The sequence below is a fragment of the Rattus norvegicus genome, chromosome X, assembly GCF_021556685.1.
Source record: "Rattus norvegicus strain SHRSP/BbbUtx chromosome X, alternate assembly SHRSP_T2T, whole genome shotgun sequence".
Lineage (NCBI taxonomy): Eukaryota > Metazoa > Chordata > Mammalia > Rodentia > Muridae > Rattus > Rattus norvegicus.
Window position 1 is genome coordinate 20,723,796 of NC_141554.1, and position 22,393 is coordinate 20,746,188.

General features: G+C 46.9%; 1 protein-coding gene and 1 long non-coding RNA gene across 7 annotated transcripts; one reads left to right on the top strand and one right to left on the bottom strand.

Annotated features, from left to right (window-relative positions):
• Window positions 1–543: 543 nt before the first annotated feature.
• Window positions 544–9,277, bottom strand: LOC147998151 (uncharacterized). Its single transcript, XR_015646920.1, has 4 exons — window positions 9,184–9,277; window positions 2,673–2,780; window positions 2,286–2,415; window positions 544–2,077 (listed from the first exon to the last, which is right to left on the bottom strand). It is a non-coding gene; the product is annotated as an uncharacterized LOC147998151 (long non-coding RNA).
• Window positions 8,915–21,483, top strand: Porcn (porcupine O-acyltransferase). 6 transcript variants are annotated; one of them, NM_001173355.1, is made up of 15 exons: window positions 8,915–9,041; window positions 9,681–9,849; window positions 11,007–11,199; window positions 11,575–11,618; window positions 11,873–12,054; window positions 12,134–12,264; window positions 12,379–12,396; window positions 13,761–13,775; window positions 13,870–13,995; window positions 14,171–14,271; window positions 15,874–15,950; window positions 16,036–16,099; window positions 16,198–16,283; window positions 17,255–17,365; window positions 21,054–21,483. In NM_001173355.1, exons 2-15 carry the CDS (start codon window positions 9,714–9,716, stop codon window positions 21,153–21,155), a joined length of 1,386 nt encoding a protein of 461 aa, NP_001166826.1. In that variant the 5' UTR covers window positions 8,915–9,041; window positions 9,681–9,713; the 3' UTR covers window positions 21,156–21,483. The 6 variants fall into 6 exon arrangements, 5 of the variants coding, with proteins under 5 accessions (NP_001166826.1, XP_087456163.1, XP_087456164.1 ...); XR_015646299.1 differs by lacking the exon at window positions 13,761–13,775 and having other exon boundaries at window positions 8,925–9,041; window positions 12,379–12,410; window positions 21,054–21,480; XM_087600037.1 differs by lacking the exon at window positions 13,761–13,775 and having other exon boundaries at window positions 8,925–9,041; window positions 21,054–21,480.
• The last annotated feature ends 910 nt before the right edge of the window (window positions 21,484–22,393 follow it).

Consider the following 22,393-nt stretch of genomic DNA (forward strand, 5'->3'; position numbering starts at 1 on the left):
TGAGATAAGACCTTCTTCCTGTGTTTCCCAGGCTGGTTCTTGAATATCTGAGCTCAAGAGATCCCTCTTACCTGGGCATGGCCCTTGACACATGTTCCTGTCATCTCAGCACTTAGAGGCTGAAGCAGTTTGATCGCCCGCCCGCCCTTGAGCTTGAGGCCATGGCTGTATAATAAACAGGGGGGTGGGAGGGAGCAGGGGAGCGGGGGCAGCAGGGAGAGCAGGGAGTGCGGGGACAGCGGAGCTTCCTGAATACCTAGCACCACAACCAGTCCAGGTAAGGATGTTTAAAGAATCACTCTGAATAGGATGTAATGGTAAGCTATGGTCGTATGCCTCGCTAAGTCATGACCAGGAGAGAGTAGAGTACACTGGACAGTAAAGCTGTAATTGGTAGTAAGAATGCCTATTAGCCAGGGTCGGGGGGACTGGGCACATAGCATAGCTTAACAGTACAGCTCTTGCCAAGAACCCACAAGGCTCTGGGCTCCACATCCCCAGCACTGCAGGAAAAAAAATGAAACAAACCATACCAGCAGGATTAGGAGATATTTGTTCATTTGTTCTATTGGTACAATGTTCATTTCTCTGTTCTCAGACAAGATTACAGACAGATCATGTTTTTGTCACAATTTGTCATAGTGGAAGGGAAGCCTTAGGAAATCTGGGACCCTGCAGAGAAACAAATGCTTAATCTTTAAAGCCGGCTATAGTTGGGAGGCTTTAATTAGAACCCAAGGCTTTCTATGTACCAGACAAGCTACCTAGCTAGGTACTCAGCCCCTGAACCGGCTTCCAGTCATATATGTCTATCCACAGATGGCCACTTGGGTTGCTTACCACATCAGAATTTAAGGTGCTGCCTCCGTGGGTGGCTTCTATGGCAGCATGAGGTCCTGTGTGGGAGGGTGTAGTCACCAGCCAAGTCTTCAACAATGTGCAAAAACAAGTCTTTGTGAAATTAAATCTTAACCAACACGGCCTATTAGATGGCAGCAAGAAAGACTGGTTTTGAGCTGCTGAGATGGTTCAGTGGGTAAAAAGCACTTTCTATTCAAGGCCTGGCAACCTGAGTTCTGATCCCTGAAACCCACATACAGAGAGGAGAGAACTGACTTCATGTGCCATGGCGTACGTGCCTGCTCATCATACATACACACAATGAATTTAAAAGTGAGTTTTAAAATATTTTTCTATTGGGCATAGTCACAAACACCTACACTGCCAAATCAGAAGCAGGAGGAGCTCAACCTCAATACCAGCCTAGACTGCATAGAAGGACATGGTGTCAAGAAACCAGGATTAGCCTAGCAAGCGCAAGGCCCTGGGTTCGGTCCCCAGCTCCGAAAAAAAGAAAAAAAAAAAAAAAGAAACCAGGATTAGGGGCCTGGGTACATGTTAGAGTGCTGCTTTTCAGGCATGTTGACTGCCCTGGATTTAATTCCCAACACACACACACACACACACACACACACACACACACACACACACACACACATTAAATAAAAATAAATAATTCCCTTTTTAAAAAATTGTTTCATGGGTTGGGGATTTAGCTCAGTGGTAGAGCGCTTGCCTAGCAAGTGAGCAAGTGCAAGGCCCTGGGTTCAGTCCCCAGCTCCAAAAAAAAAAAAGAAAAAAAATTGTTTCATTTGTTTACATTCCAAATGTTGCCCCTCTTTCCTAGTCCCCCTTCCAAGAGTTCTTCATACCATTACCCCCTCCCTTTGCCTCTGCGAGGTGCTCCCCACCTCACCCCCCACCTTCCCGAAGGGTGACAGAGGATAGAAATATTGGGAATCAGCGTTTAAGTTCAGGGTTTCAGTGGATGAATATGAAGAATTCTGGAGATGGGTGGTTGTGGTGGTGGTGGCGGTGGCGGTGGCGGTGGCGGTGGCGGTGGCGGTGGCGGTGGCGGCGGAACAATTGTGACTGTGCTGCACACCTGGAGTTCAAGCGGAAGCTGTTGGATCATGAACTCATGGGTGATCCAAGGAGCTATCTCAGAAACAGTGAAGTTTGGCTTGCAGCTCAATTATGAGTACTCTGCTAGTATTCAAAGCTCTGGGTTCTATCCCTAACATGAAAAAAAAAATACATCGTGCTCAGTGAAAGAGAAATATATATATATATAAGAGACCATAGATTCTGAGTCCATATTAGTGTGGGTTCTCTAAAGGAAAAGAAGTGAGAGGATGACTAGCTATAACAAAAGAGGAGTTATTACATTGGCTTCTATGATATGGACTGGGTGGTGAGCAGCACACTGGAAGCTGAGAACCTACTCTGTCTGTGAGTTTGGATGCCTCTGCAATCCCAGTGTGGCGCTGAAGTCCTGGAGATTCCTGAAGAGCCACTGGTCTTCCATCTGCTGAAGAAGCTGGGTTCTGATGACATGGAGGGTTGGAAGAGCAGCTGCAGGAAAGTCACGATCACCACCAACAAAAGAATGTCTTTCTCAGACCTCTTTATACCTGGCCTGCCCCACAGGTTACTGCCCACTGTGGGAGAGACCCTTCCCCACAAACAATACTTCCAGGAATCTCCCTCAGAGGATTAGCTCTTATTTGAGTCAAGATCAATCACGGCAAAAAACAAGATTGAGGATCACATCCCTCTTATATAAATTACCCAGAATAAACAAACTCAGCACCTGGCTTGGTGACACATACCTTTAATCCCAGCATTTGAGAAGCCGAGGCAGGATGATCTCTGTGAACTTGAGGCTAGCTTGATCCACATAGTGAGTTCCAGGACAGTCAACAATACATAGTGAGACCCTGTCTCCAAAAAAGAGAATAAACAAGTTTATGGATAGTAAAAAATTAGTGGTCGCAAAGTGTTGCCAGTAGGAGATGGGAATTGATTACTAATGGTCATGAAGTTTCTTTTTCAAGCAATTGAAATGTCCTAAAATTAGATTGTGGTGAATTTGGGGTTTTTTTTGTTTATACTTTGGAGTGAGGGCAGTAGACATACTAGGCAAGTGAACTACCTCTTCAGCTCTGTCCTCCTCACCTCTTTTTAAAACCATTTTTGTTTTATTTTGGTTTTTCGAGACAGGGTTTCTTTGTGTAGCTTCAGTTGTCCTGGAACTCACTCTGTAGGCCTCAAACTCACAGAGATCCACCTGTCACTGCCTCCTGAGTGCTGGGATTAAAGGCATGTGCCACCATGTCCTCTCTCTCTCTCTCTCTCTCTCTCTCTCTCTCTCTCTCTCTCTCTCTCTCTCTCTCCCTCTCTCTCTCTCTTTCTCTCTCTCTCTCTTTTGTTCTCCTTCTCCTCCTCCTCCTCCTCCTCCTCCTCCTCCTCCTCCTCCTCCTCCTCCTCCTTCTTCTTCTTCTTCTTCTTCTTCTTCTAAAGATTTATTTATTTTTATTCTATGGGTGTTTTGCCTGCATAACCTGTTATGGTCTGCCTCCCCCACCCCCAGCATAGCTGTAGTCATTTTGTTCCATGCCTCCCAGCTATTTCATATTGCTGCTGTAACATGATTGCCAGTCATTGGACACAGAGAAGTGATTTGGCTCAGAGCAAGAACATGCTGACCACATACCCTGTATGTCTGAACATTCTGTATGAGGCTTGCTAATCTTAAGAAATTCCACAAAGCTTTACCTAGGACCCATCAAGTCCAAGGTTATGTCTAAAATCTCGAGTCAGAACTGATCACCAGGCAGCAATTCCAGGCTTTTTCCTTTGTATGCTGACCAAAAAAAAAAAAAAAGGTATCTGTCATCGTAGTTCAGATAATTCTGAGCTATGTCCATGGTCTGACCAGTATTAGGATGTGTGTTCAATAAACTATTCTTGCTTAACAGAAATCAGGGTTCATATGTTTTGTGTGGTAATTCCTGAGTCCCAACATACACCATATGCATGCAGTGCCTGGGGAGGTCAGGTGAGGGCATTGGATTCTGGAGAACTGGAGTTTCAGGCAGCTGCTGGAACCTGGATCTTCAGTAAGAGCAGCCAATGCTCTTAACTGCTGAGCCATCTCTCCAGCCCCTCAATTTAGTTCTTAAAAGAACTAAAAAAGGGGGGGTTAAAAACTGACAGAAAAGAAGAACAAATGGCCCAGAGAGGTGTCTCATGAATTAAGAGAACAATACTGGTCTTCCAAAGGACCTGAATTGAATGGTTTCCACCACCTCATTATAGGGAGGCTCACAGCCTCTAGCAGCTCCAGGGGACCTGACACCCTCTCTTGGCCCCTGAGTGGAGTAATACATATTTGACTGACATATGAGTAAATGTGTATTTGAACATTTTTTGTTTTGGCTTTTTGAGACGAGGTTTCTGTGTATAGCCCTGGCTCTCCTAGAGCTAGGTCTGTAGTCTAGGCTGGCCTTGAACTCACAGAGATCCACTTGCCCTCTGCTTTCTGAGTGTTGCAATCAAAGGTGTGTGCCACCATGCCAAGCAACTTTTTTCTTTTAATGTGGAAAAACAAGCTAGGCAATGGTAGCACATCTTTGTAGTCCCAGCTACTTGGGAAGCCAAGGAAGGAAAATAGCTTGTGAGAAGCTAAATGCCTTTAAGTTCAGACTCCATTTTAGAGAACCTGACCTAAGTTTGAACTCAGGTAAACTAACAGGCTGGTGCCTAGCATTAGTTTCCAAGTTGTCCCTCCACCAAAACCCAAACCTAGCTCCAGTCTCTAGGTTCACCCCCAACAAGACCAGAGCCTCCAGGTTATTCCCCCAACAGATCTGTATCCCCAGGTTACAAGCCCACCCTGTGCTTAACGACCACCAATGCAGAGGGAAATAGAAATTAAGTTTATGATATGACTCCCAGCACCAGCCATTTGTGTTAAAGGCCATGGTTAAAGGCCATTAGGTGCTTAAACACACACACTCCTGATTGTGGATTTCTATAAAGCCTTGCCCCGATAGAAATTTGGGGCTCTCCACCACCAAAATTGTCCTATGTGATGGTGGTGCTTTGGGGTGGCCTGAGCTAGCTCAAATAGAATAAAGACCCTACTGTGAGTTGCACCAGATTAGCTCCTGTCTGTTTTTGGGGGGAATCACTAACCCTTCCATGGCACTACACTTGAACCTAGGAATTTGGGGCCAACCTAGCAAGATCTTATCTCTAAAAAATAAGTAAATACTAGTTTTAACCTGTCAATTAAAATAAGTTTATGAGTGCTATTCAGAAAAGCCATAAAATCCCAGCCATTCCATGTAAAAGAAAGCCATCATAAACTGGGTGCCCGCGGCACAGCGCTTTCAGTCCTTGCACTAGGCAAGCAGAGGCAAGCAGATCTCTGTGAATTTGAGGCTACAGAACAAGTTCCAGAACAGCCAGGGCTACACAGAGAAACCCTGTCTTGGGGGAAAAAAAAGCCCTCTTATCTCATAGCCACCATCAGATTAGACATTGCCTCAGGCAAGAATCACCAGTGGAAACGAAATCTGAGTGTCTACTCTGGGGTTGAGAAACAATTACATAATCTCCAGTGTCTCCTAATAGTTGGAGATAGCCTAGGCAAGATAAGGAAGTCCTGTCTCAAAAGAAAATCTCCCAGTAAGGTACTAGATACAGGGAAAAGTTCAAGTGACAAGGAGAAACCTGGGCGATACTGTCTTAATCAACTAGCAAAGCAAATACCGACAGTATTGAGAGAAATCAGTATCGTGTGCCTCCTGATAACTGAGCGCACAACATCCCCTTTGTGAAATTCTTATCCTAAATACATAATGCAAATCTAATCATATCAGATAAATCCACAATGAAGAACATTCCTCCCATGAATTGACCTGTGTCCTTCATAAACATCCAGACAAACAAAAACAAAACAAATGGGAAAACTCGTCAAGATCCTAAAAGATAAGAAAACACTGAGGCTAGCCAGGCAGTGGTGGTGCACGCTTTTAATCCCAGCATCTGGGAGGCAGAGGCAAAGAGAATCTTTCAGGACAGTCAAGACTACGCAGAGAAACCCCGTCTCAAAAACGAAGTGAAATAAAATAAAATAAAACGGAGACAGAAACCAAAATAAAACTAATAGTAAAAGATAGCTCATGACCTAGGCTTCCCTTTTTCTGATTCAAGCCCTTGGGTGGTGCAGGCAAGAGGACCATAAGTTCACGTTTATCCTCAGCTATATATTGAGTTCAGACTGGAATACAAGAAATCCTGTTTTAAGAAAAACGGGCGGTAGGGGTATCGGGAATGCTGTAGAAATGGCTTAGAGGCTAAAGACACGTGTTGCCAAGTCTGATGATCTGCGTTCATTCCCCAGGACCTACATATTGGAAGGGGAAAACTAACTCCAGCAAGTTGGTTTATGACCTCTGTATATTTGTCATGGCATGTGTGGGTCCATCCTCCCCCTTGATAAAATTTTTAATAAATGAAAATAAAGGGAGGTTGGAGACATAAGTCAGCGGTTAAGAGCACTGGCTGTTCTTCCAGAGGACCCGGGTTCATTTCCCAGCATCCATCTAGCAGCTCAGCTCACAGCCCACTGGAACTCCAGTCCCAGAGAATCCAAAGCATTCTTCTGACCTGACCTGCTTGGGCATTGAGCACACCTGCAACACGCAGACACATATGAAGGCAAAACACCCATACACATAAAAGGTAATACATTTATATACAAGTAAAATGGAACTGTGTGCAGTGGGGCATACCTTTAATTCCCAGGCAGAGGCAGGCAGATCTCTGTGAGTTTAGGACCACCCTGTTCTACACAGAAAGAACAGCCTGAGGTAAATAGTAATACACTGCCTCAAAACACATAACTGAATAAAAGGGGCCGGGCATGGCAGTGCTCACCTTTAACCCCAAAATTCAGGAAGCAGGAGCAGATGAATCCCTGAGAACTCAAATCAGTCAGGGCTAGTGAGACTCTGTCCCCCATCTCCCCCCAAAAGGCACATGAATCTAGTTAAGATGTACAGACTTTGAAGTACAGGATAGATAGATAGATAGATAGATAGATAGATAGATAGATAGATAGATTGATAGATAGATAGATTGATAGATAGATTGATAGATAGATAGATAGATAGATAGATACATACATACATACATACATACATACATACATACATAGATACATAGACAGACAGACAGATATATAGTTATATGCCTGTGAATTACCTTTTTGTTTCCACTATCCATTGTCTGGTCTATCTTAGTTTTCCTTTTCTTGTTGATTTGTACATGTTCTTTATATGGCCCCAAATATAGATATTAATTCTTTTTGTGCCAGGGTCTCATTATGTAGCCCCGAAAAGTCTGGAACTCACTATGTAGACCAGCCTAACCTGAAACTCAATATGCGAACCAGGTTGGCCTCACAGAGTTTACCTGAGCCTTCTTAGTGATGAGATCCAAGGCGTGTGCAGACACACCAGCTGTATTCTACTGTTATTTAGATTTATTTTATGTATGAATGCATACCACAAGAGTACCTGGGAGTTACAGATGGTGGTATGCCACCATAGGAATTCTGGGAATCAAACCTAGGTCCTCTGTAAGAGTAGCAAGTACTCCTAACCATTGAGACATCCCACCCCTGTATTGTACTTTAGAGAAAAGGACGCTGTATTTGTGCTTCTAGCTGATGTGAATATGTATATATACGTATACATACCCACGGTGTTAACTATTTTTTTCTTTTGTAAATGTGACTATTAATTTACTTCATTTGAATACATGTTTTAAAAAGAGTTCAGCGGCTGACCATTTGCCTAGAAAGCACAAGGCCGTAGGACAGCAGGGTTAGAGACAAGCAGTTTCCCCAAACCAAGAATTGCTAATCCCGCCTTTTTGTTTAACCGAAAGGGACACCGCCCAGAGTGAATGGGCACAACTTCCTTAACTCCATACAGTCAGGCATTAATCTTATTAGAACCTGTTTTCCTTAGCTCCTGGGGTCAGGATGAGGTCAAGATTGACCTGGGTGTGTTTCTCCATTCACATTCACATTTAGAGCTAAGCCCCTTAATGCCCTATAAGTGCGCCTTAGGGGAAATGGGCTCTTCTCAGGAGTTGAAGAAGAGCCTAGGAATAGAATTGAATGCCCACGACGGCAACGTGGATAACATAGAGAACCAAGCAGTATAAACCCCTTTGTGTTGTTATGCAGAAACCAAAACAGATCTTTATCAGGTTTTTTTTGTTTTGTTTTTTTGTTGGTTTTTTTGGGTTTTTTTTTTTTTTTTTGGTTTTTTGTTTTTGTTTTTGTTTTTTGGGTTTTTTTTTTTTTTTTTTTTTTTTTTTTTTTTTGCGCTCAGTCTTAGCCCGGTTCTAATTTACGGAGACACTTATATCAGCTAAGGTTGCCTTCTTTACAGGGTCCATTCAATTAGGGAATTAAGCAAGCAAAATCAGTTAAAGATAAACCAAATGCCTACTGCTAACCCTCAGGGGGTCGATAAGGCACCTAGTGAGTGTTCCTAGGTGACAAAGTCATTAAGGACAAAAGCTTCGATCTGTTCCCTGGGGCTAAGGAAGAAGATTGGAAATTCCTTCAGATTCCTCAAGAGATAGGGAAGGAGGAACAGTGGCTTATTTTTCCAGTGGTGACTTAGGGTCACACCAGTATCTATACAAGAGGGACCATTTGGCAGAAAGGGGGCTAGCCTCCTCCCTCTCCTTATCTTTTCCATTTTGGTTCTTAAGGATTATAAAATAATCATTAGGAAGTGTTTTCTTGAAAGTTGAGAAATTCTTGCGCCCCGAACGTTCCAGAGCGGGAATGGCAAGTGGCCTGAAAAGGGCACCGGTGAACCTTCTGTGCGCCAACGTGCTCCAGCGCCCCGCGCCCCTCAACCCTGCTGCTCCTCCTCGCGATGCTCGGGCTCACTCCTCCTGGTCCCCGCCCCGCTCCCGCTTTCCGATTGGAGGAACTCAACTGCTAGCCCGCCCCAGGATTTAAAGGGCCCGCTCGGCCGCGCCGCCCTGGGAGCCACTGCTGGTCCCGGCCTTGCGGCCTGCGGGGGAGGCTGCCCGGAGGAGGTGGCGAAGGTGGCAGCAGTGCGCGTCCCCGGCCCCCAGGACCACGGCTTCCTTTCTGCCAGGTAGGTCTCCAGCAGTGTGCGCGCGGTTCCCACGTTCCCATCCTTAAGCTGGCCTCTGGGGCACGGATCTATACCCCTTGTCCTGGGACCTTGTCCCGCATCACCTATAGGACTCCCTCCCAGCTATGTCCCCTGCCAGCACCTCCACTTAACTGCAGTCCCCCGACCAGGGCAAGGCTTTGTTGGCGGCTTTTTGCTGAGTGGGATGAGATGAAGCTCGCGGAGGATACATCCATACAAGGAGAGATGCACACGGCCCCTAAGTGTCACAGACTCCCCCTTTCTGCGCTCCACATTAAGTGACTACCTTGAAAACCAAGGAGCCCACTTCTTCCACCCCATTTGATATATAGGTCTATAATGCATATCATTTTATCAGCATCGAACCGGAGTGTTCACAGCAGTCAAGATACACAAGGTCCTTCATTCCCTGCGGGTCACAGTGCATCCAGAACACCCACTGCTATCACAGTTGGTGGCTCAGCCCCATGTACCTGATATTCATACCCTGCCCAGAGCCGTCCAATAGCACCCTGGGGGGTTGGCAGCCCCAAGCTGAATTCCTGAGTGCTCAAGTCCAAGCCTTGATTGTGGGCAGCCCCATGGACATCTTACTCCCTCTGTGTCCTTCTTTGGCAGATCCATCTGTCCTTCCATCTGTGTGGGTCCACAATGGCTACCTTCAGCCGCCAGGAATTTTTCCAGCAGCTACTGCAGGGCTGCCTCCTGCCTACTGTCCAACAGGGCCTTGACCAGATCTGGCTGCTTCTTACCATCTGCTTCGCCTGCCGCCTCCTTTGGAGGCTGGGTAAGTGTCTACCAACCTGGGTTCCACCATGTCAGATTTCATCTGTCACATTTATGGATATCAAGCTCTACCTTACCTTACCACATCCTACCATGTCACATCCTGAAATACCAAACCAGGCCCCTACAGGTTCAGCCCCAACCTATCCCATTAAGCTAAGCCCCATTCCACTACAACACATCCTTTACAGGCACCACGAGTCCCACTATGGCAAGCCACATCCCGTTAAACCAAGCCATGACCTTCAGCATTCCTGCACTCTGGCTGGGATGGTGGGATCCTGAACTGTCCATGTTCCAAGGTTATCAATCAGATCCTAGAATGCTGGTGTTACAAGTCTCCTATCCCAAATCGTCGTAGTTATTAGGTCTGAAGAGTCTGCCAAGTTGAAATTTTCACATGCTGAACTTCCAAAATTTTGACATTATGAGTGTCTATAATCAGGACATGGTGAAATTTCTGGATTCTTAGATTCTATCTATAATTTTCTACAATTGTGATAAAGTTGATATCCAAATGAGAAAGTTTTGAAGTCCCCAGGATCCCCATAGGACACAGACATTTCTGAGAAACAAAGGTTCTCTAATCAACTCTTTCCTTCTCATCTTAAGTGGGTGTTTTCTTCTCCCGCCACCCAGGTTTATTATTTTGGTACATATCAAAGCTATATAGAAGTCAATCAGCCTAGGCTCACAGTAGGCCACGATAGATTGCTCTATCTTTCTGCCTGTCTATCCAGCCATCCTCTTTCTGAATCATTTCAATAACCTGATGGTATCTGACCCTTCACCCCAAGTCCTTCAGTATATGGTCCCTGAGAACCCCCCTCCCAACACACACACACATAGAGGCATAGTCTTATCCATCATCCCCACCGCTGTGAAATTTTAATCTGGGTGCAATACTGTCCAACCTCAATTGATAATTTTCCTTTCAGAGTCCCTGAAATGTCCTTAGTAGATGTTGTTTTTTCAATCCAGGCCTTGCCACACATGCCAGCTCTCCAGTACCAGCTTTGGGTCCCCTTAGACCCCAGCACGTTCTAGGCTTTTGCCCAGGCTGGGCCCTATTGCCCAAGTCCTTCGTCTCTTGCCAGCCTACCAACCTCCCGCTTCTTGTTTCCCCCCTGTCTCTGTCTCTCTCCCTGTCACCCTAAGGGCTACCGTCTTACCTGAAGCATGCAAGCACCGTGGCAGGCGGCTTCTTCAGCCTCTACCACTTCTTCCAGCTGCACATGGTTTGGGTCGTGCTGCTGAGTCTCCTGTGCTACCTCGTGCTGTTCCTCTGCCGACACTCCTCCCACCGAGGCGTCTTCCTCTCCGTCACCATCCTCATCTACCTGCTCATGGGGTATGGGTGTGCATCCTCACCCTCCCCTGGTTGGCGGAAGGCAGGCGGGTCCCCAAGGCCTAGATAAAGTGGTCCAAGATAGGATGGCATGAGATTCTAAGGAGACAGAGAGGAGTCAGGGACCGTCATCCTGTAAGATGATACCAGAGAGGGTGACAAGTGTTCCCGAAGGAGACCTGAAGCACATGTCCTTCCATGAAGCATATAGGATAGGTTGAACGTGGGCTTCCCCTGGAGGAGGAGGTCATGGGGATTTTTTTCTCACTGTGTTATGTGGGTTAAGAAGGCAAAACCCCATCAGTACCTCGGTGCCCCCCATGTAGTGTCCAAAGCCCTAGGAGGCACAGGTCCAAGACCATCACCTTTTTTCCTCAGTGAGATGCACATGGTGGACACCGTGACATGGCACAAGATGCGAGGTGGGTAGCTCTACCCTCCCACTTCCCCTCCTCATCTCCTAAGAGCCCTCCCGGACTTTGCCCCTTCATAAACCACATAAACCACCCTTCATAAACTACAGTGCAGGCTTCCCTTTCCCCTGACATCTGTGTCTCTGTGTCTTTTTACCTATCACTGTGTCTTCCTTTTCCTCTCACCTCACACGTGGTGCACCCCATCTTTCATGGTGACATGCTCTCTTATCCATACACTTGACCATGGGCCCCACACATAGGGGCCCAGATGATCGTGGCCATGAAGGCGGTGTCTCTGGGCTTCGACCTGGACCGGGGCGAGGTGGGTGCAGTGCCCTCACCTGTGGAGTTCATGGGCTACCTCTACTTTGTGGGCACCATCGTCTTTGGGCCCTGGATATCCTTCCACAGCTACCTACAGGCTGTCCAAGGCCGCCCACTGGTGAGCTCCTGGGTGGCCAGGTGGGTAGGGACTGTGGGAGCCGTCATGGGACAGTGCTCATGGATCCTTGATCCCACAGAGCCGCCGATGGCTGAAGAAGGTGGCCCGGAGCCTGGCGCTGGCCCTGCTGTGCCTTGTACTGTCCACTTGTGTGGGCCCCTACCTCTTCCCCTACTTCATCCCCCTCGACGGTGACCGACTCCTTCGCAAGTGAGCACAGCCTTCAAGGCCCCTGTGTAGCAGTGAGGGGGTTGGGCAGAAGGCTGGGTCTTCCCAATTCTGAGCCTGTCTCTTAATGCTTCTGTCTGTCTTCTGTTACTACAGCAAGAAACGCAAAGCCAGGTAAATGAGGGCAGGTGCTGAGGGCAAGTGGGCTGACCAGGGCTGGGCTAGAGCCTTGGACCAATTGCTTCCAGACATCTGAATCTGACTGACCATCTAACCCATTACCACACAGAGACCAAGTGTCTATCTGTGGATGTCTGTTTGACCAAGATTTGGCTCTGTGACTCCATGTGTGACTGACATTCCAACACTATGGTGTCTGGATGTCCTTCTCTCGTACCACTAGAAACAAGCTATGTGACTGTAATGGGAAGTGACAAGTGTCTATTAGCTGGTGACTCTAAACTGTCTGTGACTCCAGATAACAGAGTTGAATTGTCTGTCTGTGGCCACTGACTTCCTGAGTGTGGGACTGAGAATCCTGACTGGCTGGGTCAGGGGCTTGTGTGGTTGTCACTGGCTAGGGTAAACCTCTGTTGGTGATTGTAGCTTACCTGTAACTCTGGTTTGCCTGTTCAGCATGCAGTGTGCCCGCTTATGATTCACTCTGCTAGTTTGTCTGCCTTCTCAGACTGCTTGCTGCTACCTGAGTAAAGGATTCTAACAAGCTATGAGCCTGTGTCTGTGTTTGCCCAGGACTGTATCTAGCTGTTTGCTAGTGGTTTGATTGTGTGACAACCTACCCTTACTCACTGGTTCCTGGTTATGTCTGATACTGAACAAGTCTCTAAAAAGTAGCCGGGCAGTGGTGGCACACATCTTTAATCCCACCTTTAATCGGGAGGCAAAGGCAGGCGGATCTCTGAGTTCAAGGTCAGCCTGGTCCACAGAGTTCCAGGACAGCTGGGGCTACACAAAGAAACTTTATCTAAAGAACAAACAAAAACAAAAACCAAAAAGAGAGAGAGAGAGAGAGAGAGAGAGAGAGAGAGAGAGAGAGAGAGAGAGAGAGAGAGATGGGAGAGGAGGGAGAGACTCCAAAAATTGGAATTGCTTGACCAGTGTCCCCAAGTTAAAGAACCGGGCACAAAGCCCAGGCCTAATTGAAGCATCTATGTGCAGGGTACTCTCTGCTTCCTACACTGTGAAACTGACAGTGTGTATGTGCACAGTGAGTGTTGAACTGACTTTGTATCTCACTACGATTTTATTTTATTGTCTTAGAAGGTGACAAAATCTGGGTAGAGAGCTGAGAGACTGTGTGGCCATTTTAGTGTGTAGGGCCATGTCATATGCTAGCTCATCCATTCCTTTTGAGCCATGTGAAACCAATCACCTAACAATGTGTGTGACCATCACAGTCTGCCTCTTTTGCTACCATGTTTCTGTCTTATCTATGAAGAACTCAGGCCAATTTCCAGGCCCTCTCTGACTCTCTTTTCTCTCTTCTCTGCTGCATTCCTGACCCCTTGGGGCCCTAGGGGCACCATGGTAAGGTGAGTCCCTAAGGCTGGGATGCTGTGAAATATGGCGGGGGGGGTGTGTCGTGTTGGGGCCCAATGTAATGCCTCTCTTCCTGGCCCTTCACAGGTGGCTACGAGCCTACGAGAGTGCTGTCTCCTTCCACTTCAGCAACTATTTTGTGGGCTTTCTGTCTGAGGCCACAGCCACATTGGCCGGGGCTGGCTTCACGGAGGAGAAGGACCACCTCGAATGGTGGGGAGGGCTTTGGGGGCCCCTTGTCCCACAGGGTGCTGCCTGGAGGAACTGTAGGGCGGTGGGAGGTTTTCCTGGGAAGGGACCAGTCAAGACAAAAAAAAAAAAAAAAACACATAGCACCCAGATAGCTTGAAATTCCAACTGTAATGGAATGTCTGGTTTTGTCCACCAGGGACCTGACAGTCTCTAGACCATTGAATGTGGAGCTACCCCGGTCTATGGTGGAAGTTGTCACAAGCTGGAACCTGCCCATGTCTTATTGGTTAAATAATTGTGAGTCACCACGTCATCACTCCAGAATAGTTGGGGACCCAGGGCCATTTGCACAGCAAACATTTACTGAACAACTACTGTGTGATGGGCACTGAAGATGCATCACAGGCTGTTTGTTAGTGCATCACAGTTTGTACAGTATTGAGCCTAGCATTCTCTAAGTCCAAGATTTGGTCCCCAGCACCACAAAAACAAAAAACAAAAAACCAAAACTGGCTGTGTACCTGCTTGAAGTGCCAGCTCTATAGAAGTAGAAGCTAGAGGTTCAAAAGTCCAAGGTCGGGATTGGGGATTTAGCTCAGTGGTAGAGCGCTTGCCTAGCAATCGCAAGGCCCTGGGTTCGGTCCCCAGGTCCTACATCAAGCTATTTTTTTTAAAAGATTTTATTTATTCATTTTATATATGACGAGTACACTGTCACTGTCTTCAGACACACCAGAAGAGGGCATCAGATCCCGTTACAGATGGTTGTGAGCCACCATGTGGTTACTGGGATTTGAACTCATGACCTCTGGAAGAGCAGTCAGTGCTCTTAACCGCTGAGCCATCTCTCCAGCCCTACATCAAGCTATTTTAAGTCAGTCTTTGATACATGAGATTCAAAAGTGAGGTACATTAGGGATAACAACAAAACCGCACAGCATTTGTTAACCTGGTAGAACTGTCGATTTGGAGGGTGGATAATAAATGAGGAAGATTATGCAGTATAAGTCGGGTAGTGGTAAATGCCACAGTAAATCATAATGATATTGAAACGGGAAAGAGGGAGTAGGGTCGTCTAGAAATTATAGATCATTTATATAGGGAAAGTTTCACTGAGGAAAAGTGAAGGAGCAAGGAATATGAGGGAGGAATGGGACAGAGGGCAAGAACAGCAGGTGCAAAGGTCCTGAGGTAGGAGTTTGCCTGGTGCATTTGAGACAGAAAGAAGGTTGTTAGGGGAATGGAAACATGGCTCTGTGGTGAGCCATTGCAAGCCTCTGAGGTGCATCCTCGGAACTCGAGGAATTATGATCTTTGGGCAGGCTCAGGGCAGGGTAGAGGTAGGACATGAGTTCAGAGAGGTCCTCAGGAGGCTCCTAGACCACTGAGACGCCTTTGGCTTTTTCTTTGAGAGATAGTCCCTCTGGGAGAGGAGAGTCCTTTGGATATGTGTATCATGACTGATTCCCTTTGGCTTTTTGTTTGCTTGTTTGTTACTGGATCCCTCTGGCTCAGTTAGGAAAGTGGAGGGAAGATGGGGATGAGAGCACTGAGGGCCACTGGAGCTGACTGAGGATTAGCAGGAGTAACAGCCTGTGGTGAGAAGTGGGCTTCGGAAGGAAAGGCTGATTAGGTTTGCTAACAGTGGCTGTGTGAGAAGGTAGAATTTTGCCTCGAGGACCTGGAAGCATGCAGGGTTGGCATGGACTGACCTTGGGATGTCTGGCTAAAGCAGAGTGGAACACTGGGAGTTCATTTTTCGGGCTTACGACAGTTGGGGACATCATAAAGGCATTCTCCTGAGGGTCACTATGATTATGGATATCATCCTATCTGTGACTCTCTGGAAAAGCTGGTGAAAGTTCCAGAAATCTTGACCTGTGTCTCTCCCACCTGCAGATGTTTTCAAAAATGCCCTCCGCCTGGGGACCTTCTCAGCTGTGCTGGTCACCTATGCAGCCAGTGCCCTCCTACATGTAAGCAAGGCAGACCTGGATCCAGGGAAGCTGGATGGGGGATCCAGAGCCTCCTCTTTACTTGTCCCCTTGTCTGGGTCTCTAGGGCTTCAGTTTCCACCTGGCTGCTGTGCTGCTGTCCCTGGCATTTATCACATATGTGGAACATGGTAAGTACAGACAGAGCCTGGCACAGGACAGGTAGGTAGAAGGATCATGGGAGACTGGAGCCTATGTTCCCTAGGGCTAATCTTTCCATACTGTCCAGTCCTCAGGAAGCGCCTGGCTCAGATCCTCAGTGCCTGCATCTTGTCGAAGCGTTGTCTTCCAGACTGTTCACATCGGCATCGCTTGGTGAGGGTTCATCATGGGTAACCTTGTACCCAACACTGCCCTTCAAAAATGTCACTTCTGTCTCCATCTTGTATCTGTCTCCGGGTCCCCAGTCTCCTCTTCTGGTGCCTGAGCCATCCCTAAAACCTCGCCTCTATTCACTGGCATCTGTTTCTCTAACAGGCATTTATTGAGCACCTGCTGTATACACACCTGGCATTCGTTTCCCCCACTGAACATTTATTGAGCACCTGCTGGTTCTAGGTGCTGGAGACAAAGTGGTGAACTAACGCAAGCCAAAGTCCTGGCCTTGTGGGACAAAGATTTTAATTGGGGAGACAGGAAAGTCAGTGAAAGCTAAGAATAGTTTGTGAGATTGTGAGTTGCACTGAGCATAAGGGAAAGGGGACGGGAAGTATGGTGGTGGTGGTTTCCCTTTTCATTGGGAAGGTCCGGAGAGCCTCCGTGGGTGAGGTAATTTGTAAGTTCTTCTAAGTAAAAAAGGTCAAAAGCCCCACCCCAATATCGGCCTCTCTGAGCAACAGTGAGGAAGGAGACCAGTGTGCCTTAAGCAGAGAGTGAGGGGAAAGGGAAAGATGGGCCCTCTAGGTCAGGGTGGGATTTGTTTTGGTTTTGTTGTTGTTTTCATTCTGTTTGCCATAAAAAATGCAGACAACCTCACATTTGTCTCCCACCCGGCAACGATGCTCATCACCATAACCCCTGGCTCAAAACCCCACATTCTTGCTCCTCTGCCTGAACGCTCGCATCTCCCCCAACCTGGACGCCCTTGTGGTTACCAACACCCTCGTCCTTGGATACCTCTGAGCTTCCAAAAGAGACTCCTTGAACCATCTCTTTCCTATCTTGGGGTACCCTGGGCATCCTGGGACCCACAGTGCCTTGTGTTCCCCCTGGGCTTCCCTGCACAGGTGGTGGTGGGGGACAGTGAGCAAGTCCAGCTGCCAAATATATCTATCTGTCCCCCACAGGGCCTGGGGGTACGAGCCTTAAACTTGCTCTTTGGTGCCCTGGCTGTCTTCCACCTGGCCTACCTGGGCTCCCTGTTTGATGTCGATGTGGACGACACCACAGAGGAGCAGGTGAGGTGGGGCCCTGGCTGGGAGGTGAATCAGGGATGGCAGTTACTGTTTGGGGAACCTGGAAAACCAAGGCAGTGAGAACAAGCCAGGGTCAGTGTCTTAGCTGGTAAAAGTGCCTTCCTTCATCTTCCCACTGTCTCTCAGATATAGTCATACTGCTGGCTAAACTGCAATATTTACTTACTCTCTAAAATTCATTCTATTGCAATAGAATGCAAAATCCAGGCTCTTCTCTCCTTTTATCTACTAGGAACTGAACCCAGGCCCTCCCTCATGTTAGTTAGATACACTTACTGTACCTCCTAGGCCCAGGTTTTACTTTTTCTTGTAGCTTTGATTGAGACAGGGTCTCAGGTATTCCAGGCTGGCCTCAAATGCAGTATTTACCTAAGGCGACCCTCCCCTTCCCAGTGGGCTGGGATTACAGACATGTACCACCACACCCAGTTTTGTGGGCTGCTAGAGATCAAACCAAGAGATGCAAGACATGAGACATGTAAGCACTCTACTGGGTTACACACCCCAGCCGAGAGAGAGAGAGAGAGAGAGAGAGAGAGAGAGAGAGAGAGAGAGAGAGAGAGAGAGAGAGAGACTGACTCAGACTCACTCATGTAAGCCCAAACTGACCTCAAGTTTATTATGGAGCCAAAGATGACCTCGAGTTTCTGATCATCCTGCTCCCACCTCCTGTGTGGTACGTTATAGACCTGTGCCTCTACGTCCAGTTTATGCTGTGCTGGGGATGGAGTTCAGGGCTTCCTGCGTGCTGAGTAATCACTCTACCAATTGAGCTATGCTGATAGCCCTGGATTCTGCTTTAAAATGTCACGTTCCTTAGAGTGCTGACGCACACGTACAGGTGCCGGCTACTTGGGATGCTGAGGCAGGGGTGTCATGGGAGCCCAGGAGTGTTGCCATATGTGCAACATAATTAAGACCCTACTTGAAAAAATGTCTCAATTTGAAAATTAGTTCATATGGCTTTTGAAGAATCTAAAATTTGCTTTTTCTTTTTTCTTTTTTTCGGAGCTGGGGACCGAACCCAGAGCCTTGTGCTTTCTAGGCAAGCGCTCTACTGCTGAGCTAAATCCCCAACCCCTAAAATTTGCTTTTTAAATATTTATTTATTTTATGTATGTGAATACACTGTAGCTGTCTTCAGACACACCAGAAGAGGGCATCGGCTCTCTTTACCAATGGTTGTGAGCCACCATGTGGTTGCTGGGAATTGAACTCAGGACCTCTGGAAGAGCAGTCAATGCTTTTAACCACTGAGCCATCTCTCCAGCCCCCTAAAATTTGCTTTTTAATTAAGTCTTACTTTTTCTCTTTTTTTTTCTTTTGAGATAGGATGTCATTGTTCCAAGTCTCAAACTCCACATCTTCTGTCTTAGTCTCTCTAGTAGTTAAATCTTTTAATTTTGTTCTTGTTTTCGAGACAGGGTTTCTCAGGGTGGCCCCGGCTGTTCTGGAACTCACTGTGTAGACCAGGCTAGCCTTGAAGCACTTTTTTAAAAATTCTTTAAAAAAAGATTTACTTGGGGCTGGGGATTTAGCTCAGTGGTAGAGCGCTTACCTAGGAAGCGCAAGGCCCTGGGGTTCGGTCCCCAGCTCCGGAAAAAAAAAGAACCAAAAAAAAAAAAAAAGATTTACTTATATTTTCCGTATGTGGGCATTTTGTCAGCATGTATGTACACCAGAGGAAAGCATCATATCGCGCAAGACTACAGTTACAGATGGCTGTAAGCCACCATGCTGGAAATTGAGCTCACCCACTACACTGGACTCTTCTGGAAGAGCAGCCAATGTTCTTAACTCCTGAGCCATCTCTTCCCAATTTTTAAATTCCTAGTTGAAAATAAAATTTCACATTATTTTCCTAATCACAAATATTTTAAAAAAATTTTTCATTCAAATTGAGTGTAGAAAATCTGGGTCTGCAGCTGATGAGGTATATTCCTGGCACTCAGGAGACAGAGGCAGGCTTTGTCTCTGAGCTCAAAGGCATCCTGGTCCATGGAGTGAGTTCCATAGGCTGTCCTGACCTCCAAGATAGCCAGAGTTAAACAGAGAAACCCTGTCTCTTAAAAAAGTATGTATTTGGGGTTGGAGATTTAGCTCAGTGGTAGAGCGCTTGCCTAGCAAGCGCAAGGCCCTGGGTTCGGTCCCCAGCTCCGAAAAAAAAAAAGTAAGTATTTAAAACTCTGGGTGGGTTTTTTTCCTGTTTTGTTATTATTATCTCAGTCCATGCTGGCTTGAAAGGTGTTTGTCAAATCTTAGTCTCACATAGTGTGAAGATTATTTGTTTCCCAGCATGGTGGCACATGCCTTTAATCTCAGCACTCTGGATGCAGCAGCATATCTCTGGGTTCAAGGTCAGCCTGGTCTACAGATCAAGTTACTGGAGAGCCAGGACCACATAGAGAAATGGTGTCTTGAGGAAAAAGATTGGGGCTGGAGAGATGGCTCAGTGGTTAAGAGCATAGACTGCTCTTCCAAAGGGCTTGAGTTCAAATCCCAGCAACCACATGGTGGCTCACAACCATCTGTAATGGGATCTGATGCCCTCTTCTGGTGTGTCTGAAGACAGCTACAGTGCACTCACATAAACAAATCTTAGAGAGGAGTGGGGGGAAGCTTACTGTGTTAGCAACCTTCATGCCCTCATGGGTTTCATTTTAGAGAAAAAGAAGACTCTCCTTGTCACCACCATGTCAGGCTGTAACATGTCTTAAAACATTTTAGGGCTGGGTGTGGTGATATATGATTTTAGTGCCAGCACTCAGGAGGCAGAGGCCGGTGGATTTCTGTGAGTTTGAGGCCAGTCTGGTCTACATAGTAAGCTTCAGGCCAGCCAGGGCAACACAGAGAAACCCTGCCTTGAAAAAAAATCTTTAGGGCTGAGAGTATAACTCAGTGGTAGAGCCCTTGTCTGCCATGCTTGGAATGTGATCCTTAGGATCCTAAAACAACCCAAAAAGTAGGTATTGTAGAGATTGCTGCAAAATGTCCACACATTAAATTTTATTCATTTATTGACTCTCTTCCTCAAAGCAGATCAAATACACACATACACTATATTTTAATTTCTGTCCCCTGTTTTTTTCCCCTTGAGACAGAGTTTCTCTGTGTAGCCCTGGCCATCCTGGAACTCACTCTGTAGACCAGGCTGACCTCAAACTCAGAGATCCTCCTGCCTCTGCCTCTCGAGTGCTGAGGGCTGGGACTAAAAGTGCTTATCACCACTTCTAGCTTCCCCCAAGTTTTTAAGTACATAGTCTTCCTTCTTTTTGTTCATTGCAAGAATTTGACACGAATTACTTTGTCCCTAATTGGTAGACAATCAGATTTCCGGGGGTTTCATATATAAATGACTTCAATGACAAGCAGGAACCACCACATCCAGCACATTGTCTTGTTTTGAAAATGACTCTTTTTGGTGTGCTGGAAATCAAAACCTAGGGCCTCCCCCCTGTAGGCCCTCCCATCAAGCTGTAACTCAGCCCTTAAAATGACCTTTAAAGAAGAAGAAGAAACCAAACTATATTTGGTCACCCTTGATAAGTACCTAGACCCTTCTGTTACTCAGGCATATGAAGTACCCAAGATCCCTGGGCAAAAGATAGGTTTTCCTGACACTCTCTGTCCTTGTTGAATTTCAAAATCATGACTTGTTTTTCTCCCACAGGGCTACGGCATGGCATACACTGTCCACAAGTGGTCAGAGCTCAGCTGGGCCAGTCACTGGGTCACTTTTGGATGCTGGATCTTCTACCGTCTCATAGGCTGAGGCATATGATCTTCATAATCCCCTCCAATACCCCTCCTTAGGGTGCCAACTCTGATGGGGGATGAGGGAAGGCCCTTTCTCTACTCCTTGACCCCTCTCCATTCTTGAGCCCCAACACCCCTCTACACAACATACAAACACATACAACCTTTCCATGCCTGTCAATCCTCACCCCATCACGAGGCAGGAAGGGGGTGGTCCTTGTTGGGACCTAAGAACGGTGGATACTTGGGGAAGCAGAGAGGAGTAGATCTAGGGCCTCCGAGCCTGCCTTCTCCCTTTTTTATATGCAGTTTGTTATTGTCAAATAAAAGTAGAAATTACACAACAGGCTCTGTCTTCACTGATCGGAGGGGAAGAGGAGAAAGCAAAGAAAATCCACCACAGATAACGGTTTGGAAATGGAAAATCATGGAGCGGGACCACTTTATGATCTCTTCTGATGAATTCAAGCCAAGATGGTCTGTGATTGGCTAATGAGTCCAGGATGGCGGGGTCCTGGGGGTCCTGGTCCTGCTTGCGTAGAGCAGGAACAGATTTTGTGGGGGAGGCTTAATAATACTTGATGGAGAGTTGAGGGATCCCTATTCTGATTGGGTCCTCAGATTAGGACAGGGGGCTGGGGAAGGCAAAACAGATGAAGGGTTGATGCCTACTGGTTCTTAGGACTAATGATTATAACTTATAAATTAAACTGGCCGTTTGAGATTGATCTGTTTTCTGACTGAATGCTGACGAGGTCTGTTTGCCAACTTGTTTAGCGCCGTGCCATTCTCCTTGGCTTTTAAGAACTGGCACGATTGAGAGTCTCCACATCAACTGCTCAGCGGGAGTGAGGGTTTGAGGGTGTCCGATGCTGTTAAGACTGAAGAGTTCTGAGCTCTGGTGGGCGCTAGCTTTGTCCGTGCTAAATGCAATCCACCTGTCGTATTTCCTTTGCATTCAGACTAAGAATGGGTCCGGGAACTAATTGGTTGCCTAGAAAACTTAGAACTAGAGGACCTCGCAACTCCGGTTCACTAGCAAATGTTGAGGATTTTCCATTTCGTTAACCTCAAGTTGTGCGACTGATAAGGGGGCAGGGAAATTGAAGCTCAGAATAGCATTGATTTGCTATCGGCGAAAAGCGCCCACGGACCTTGGAGGTCTCCACCCCACTCCTGACTTGGTCTCAGCCAACAGGGAAGATGACACCATAGGCGAGGACAGGGCCTGCGACGTACGGAGGACTCCTATTG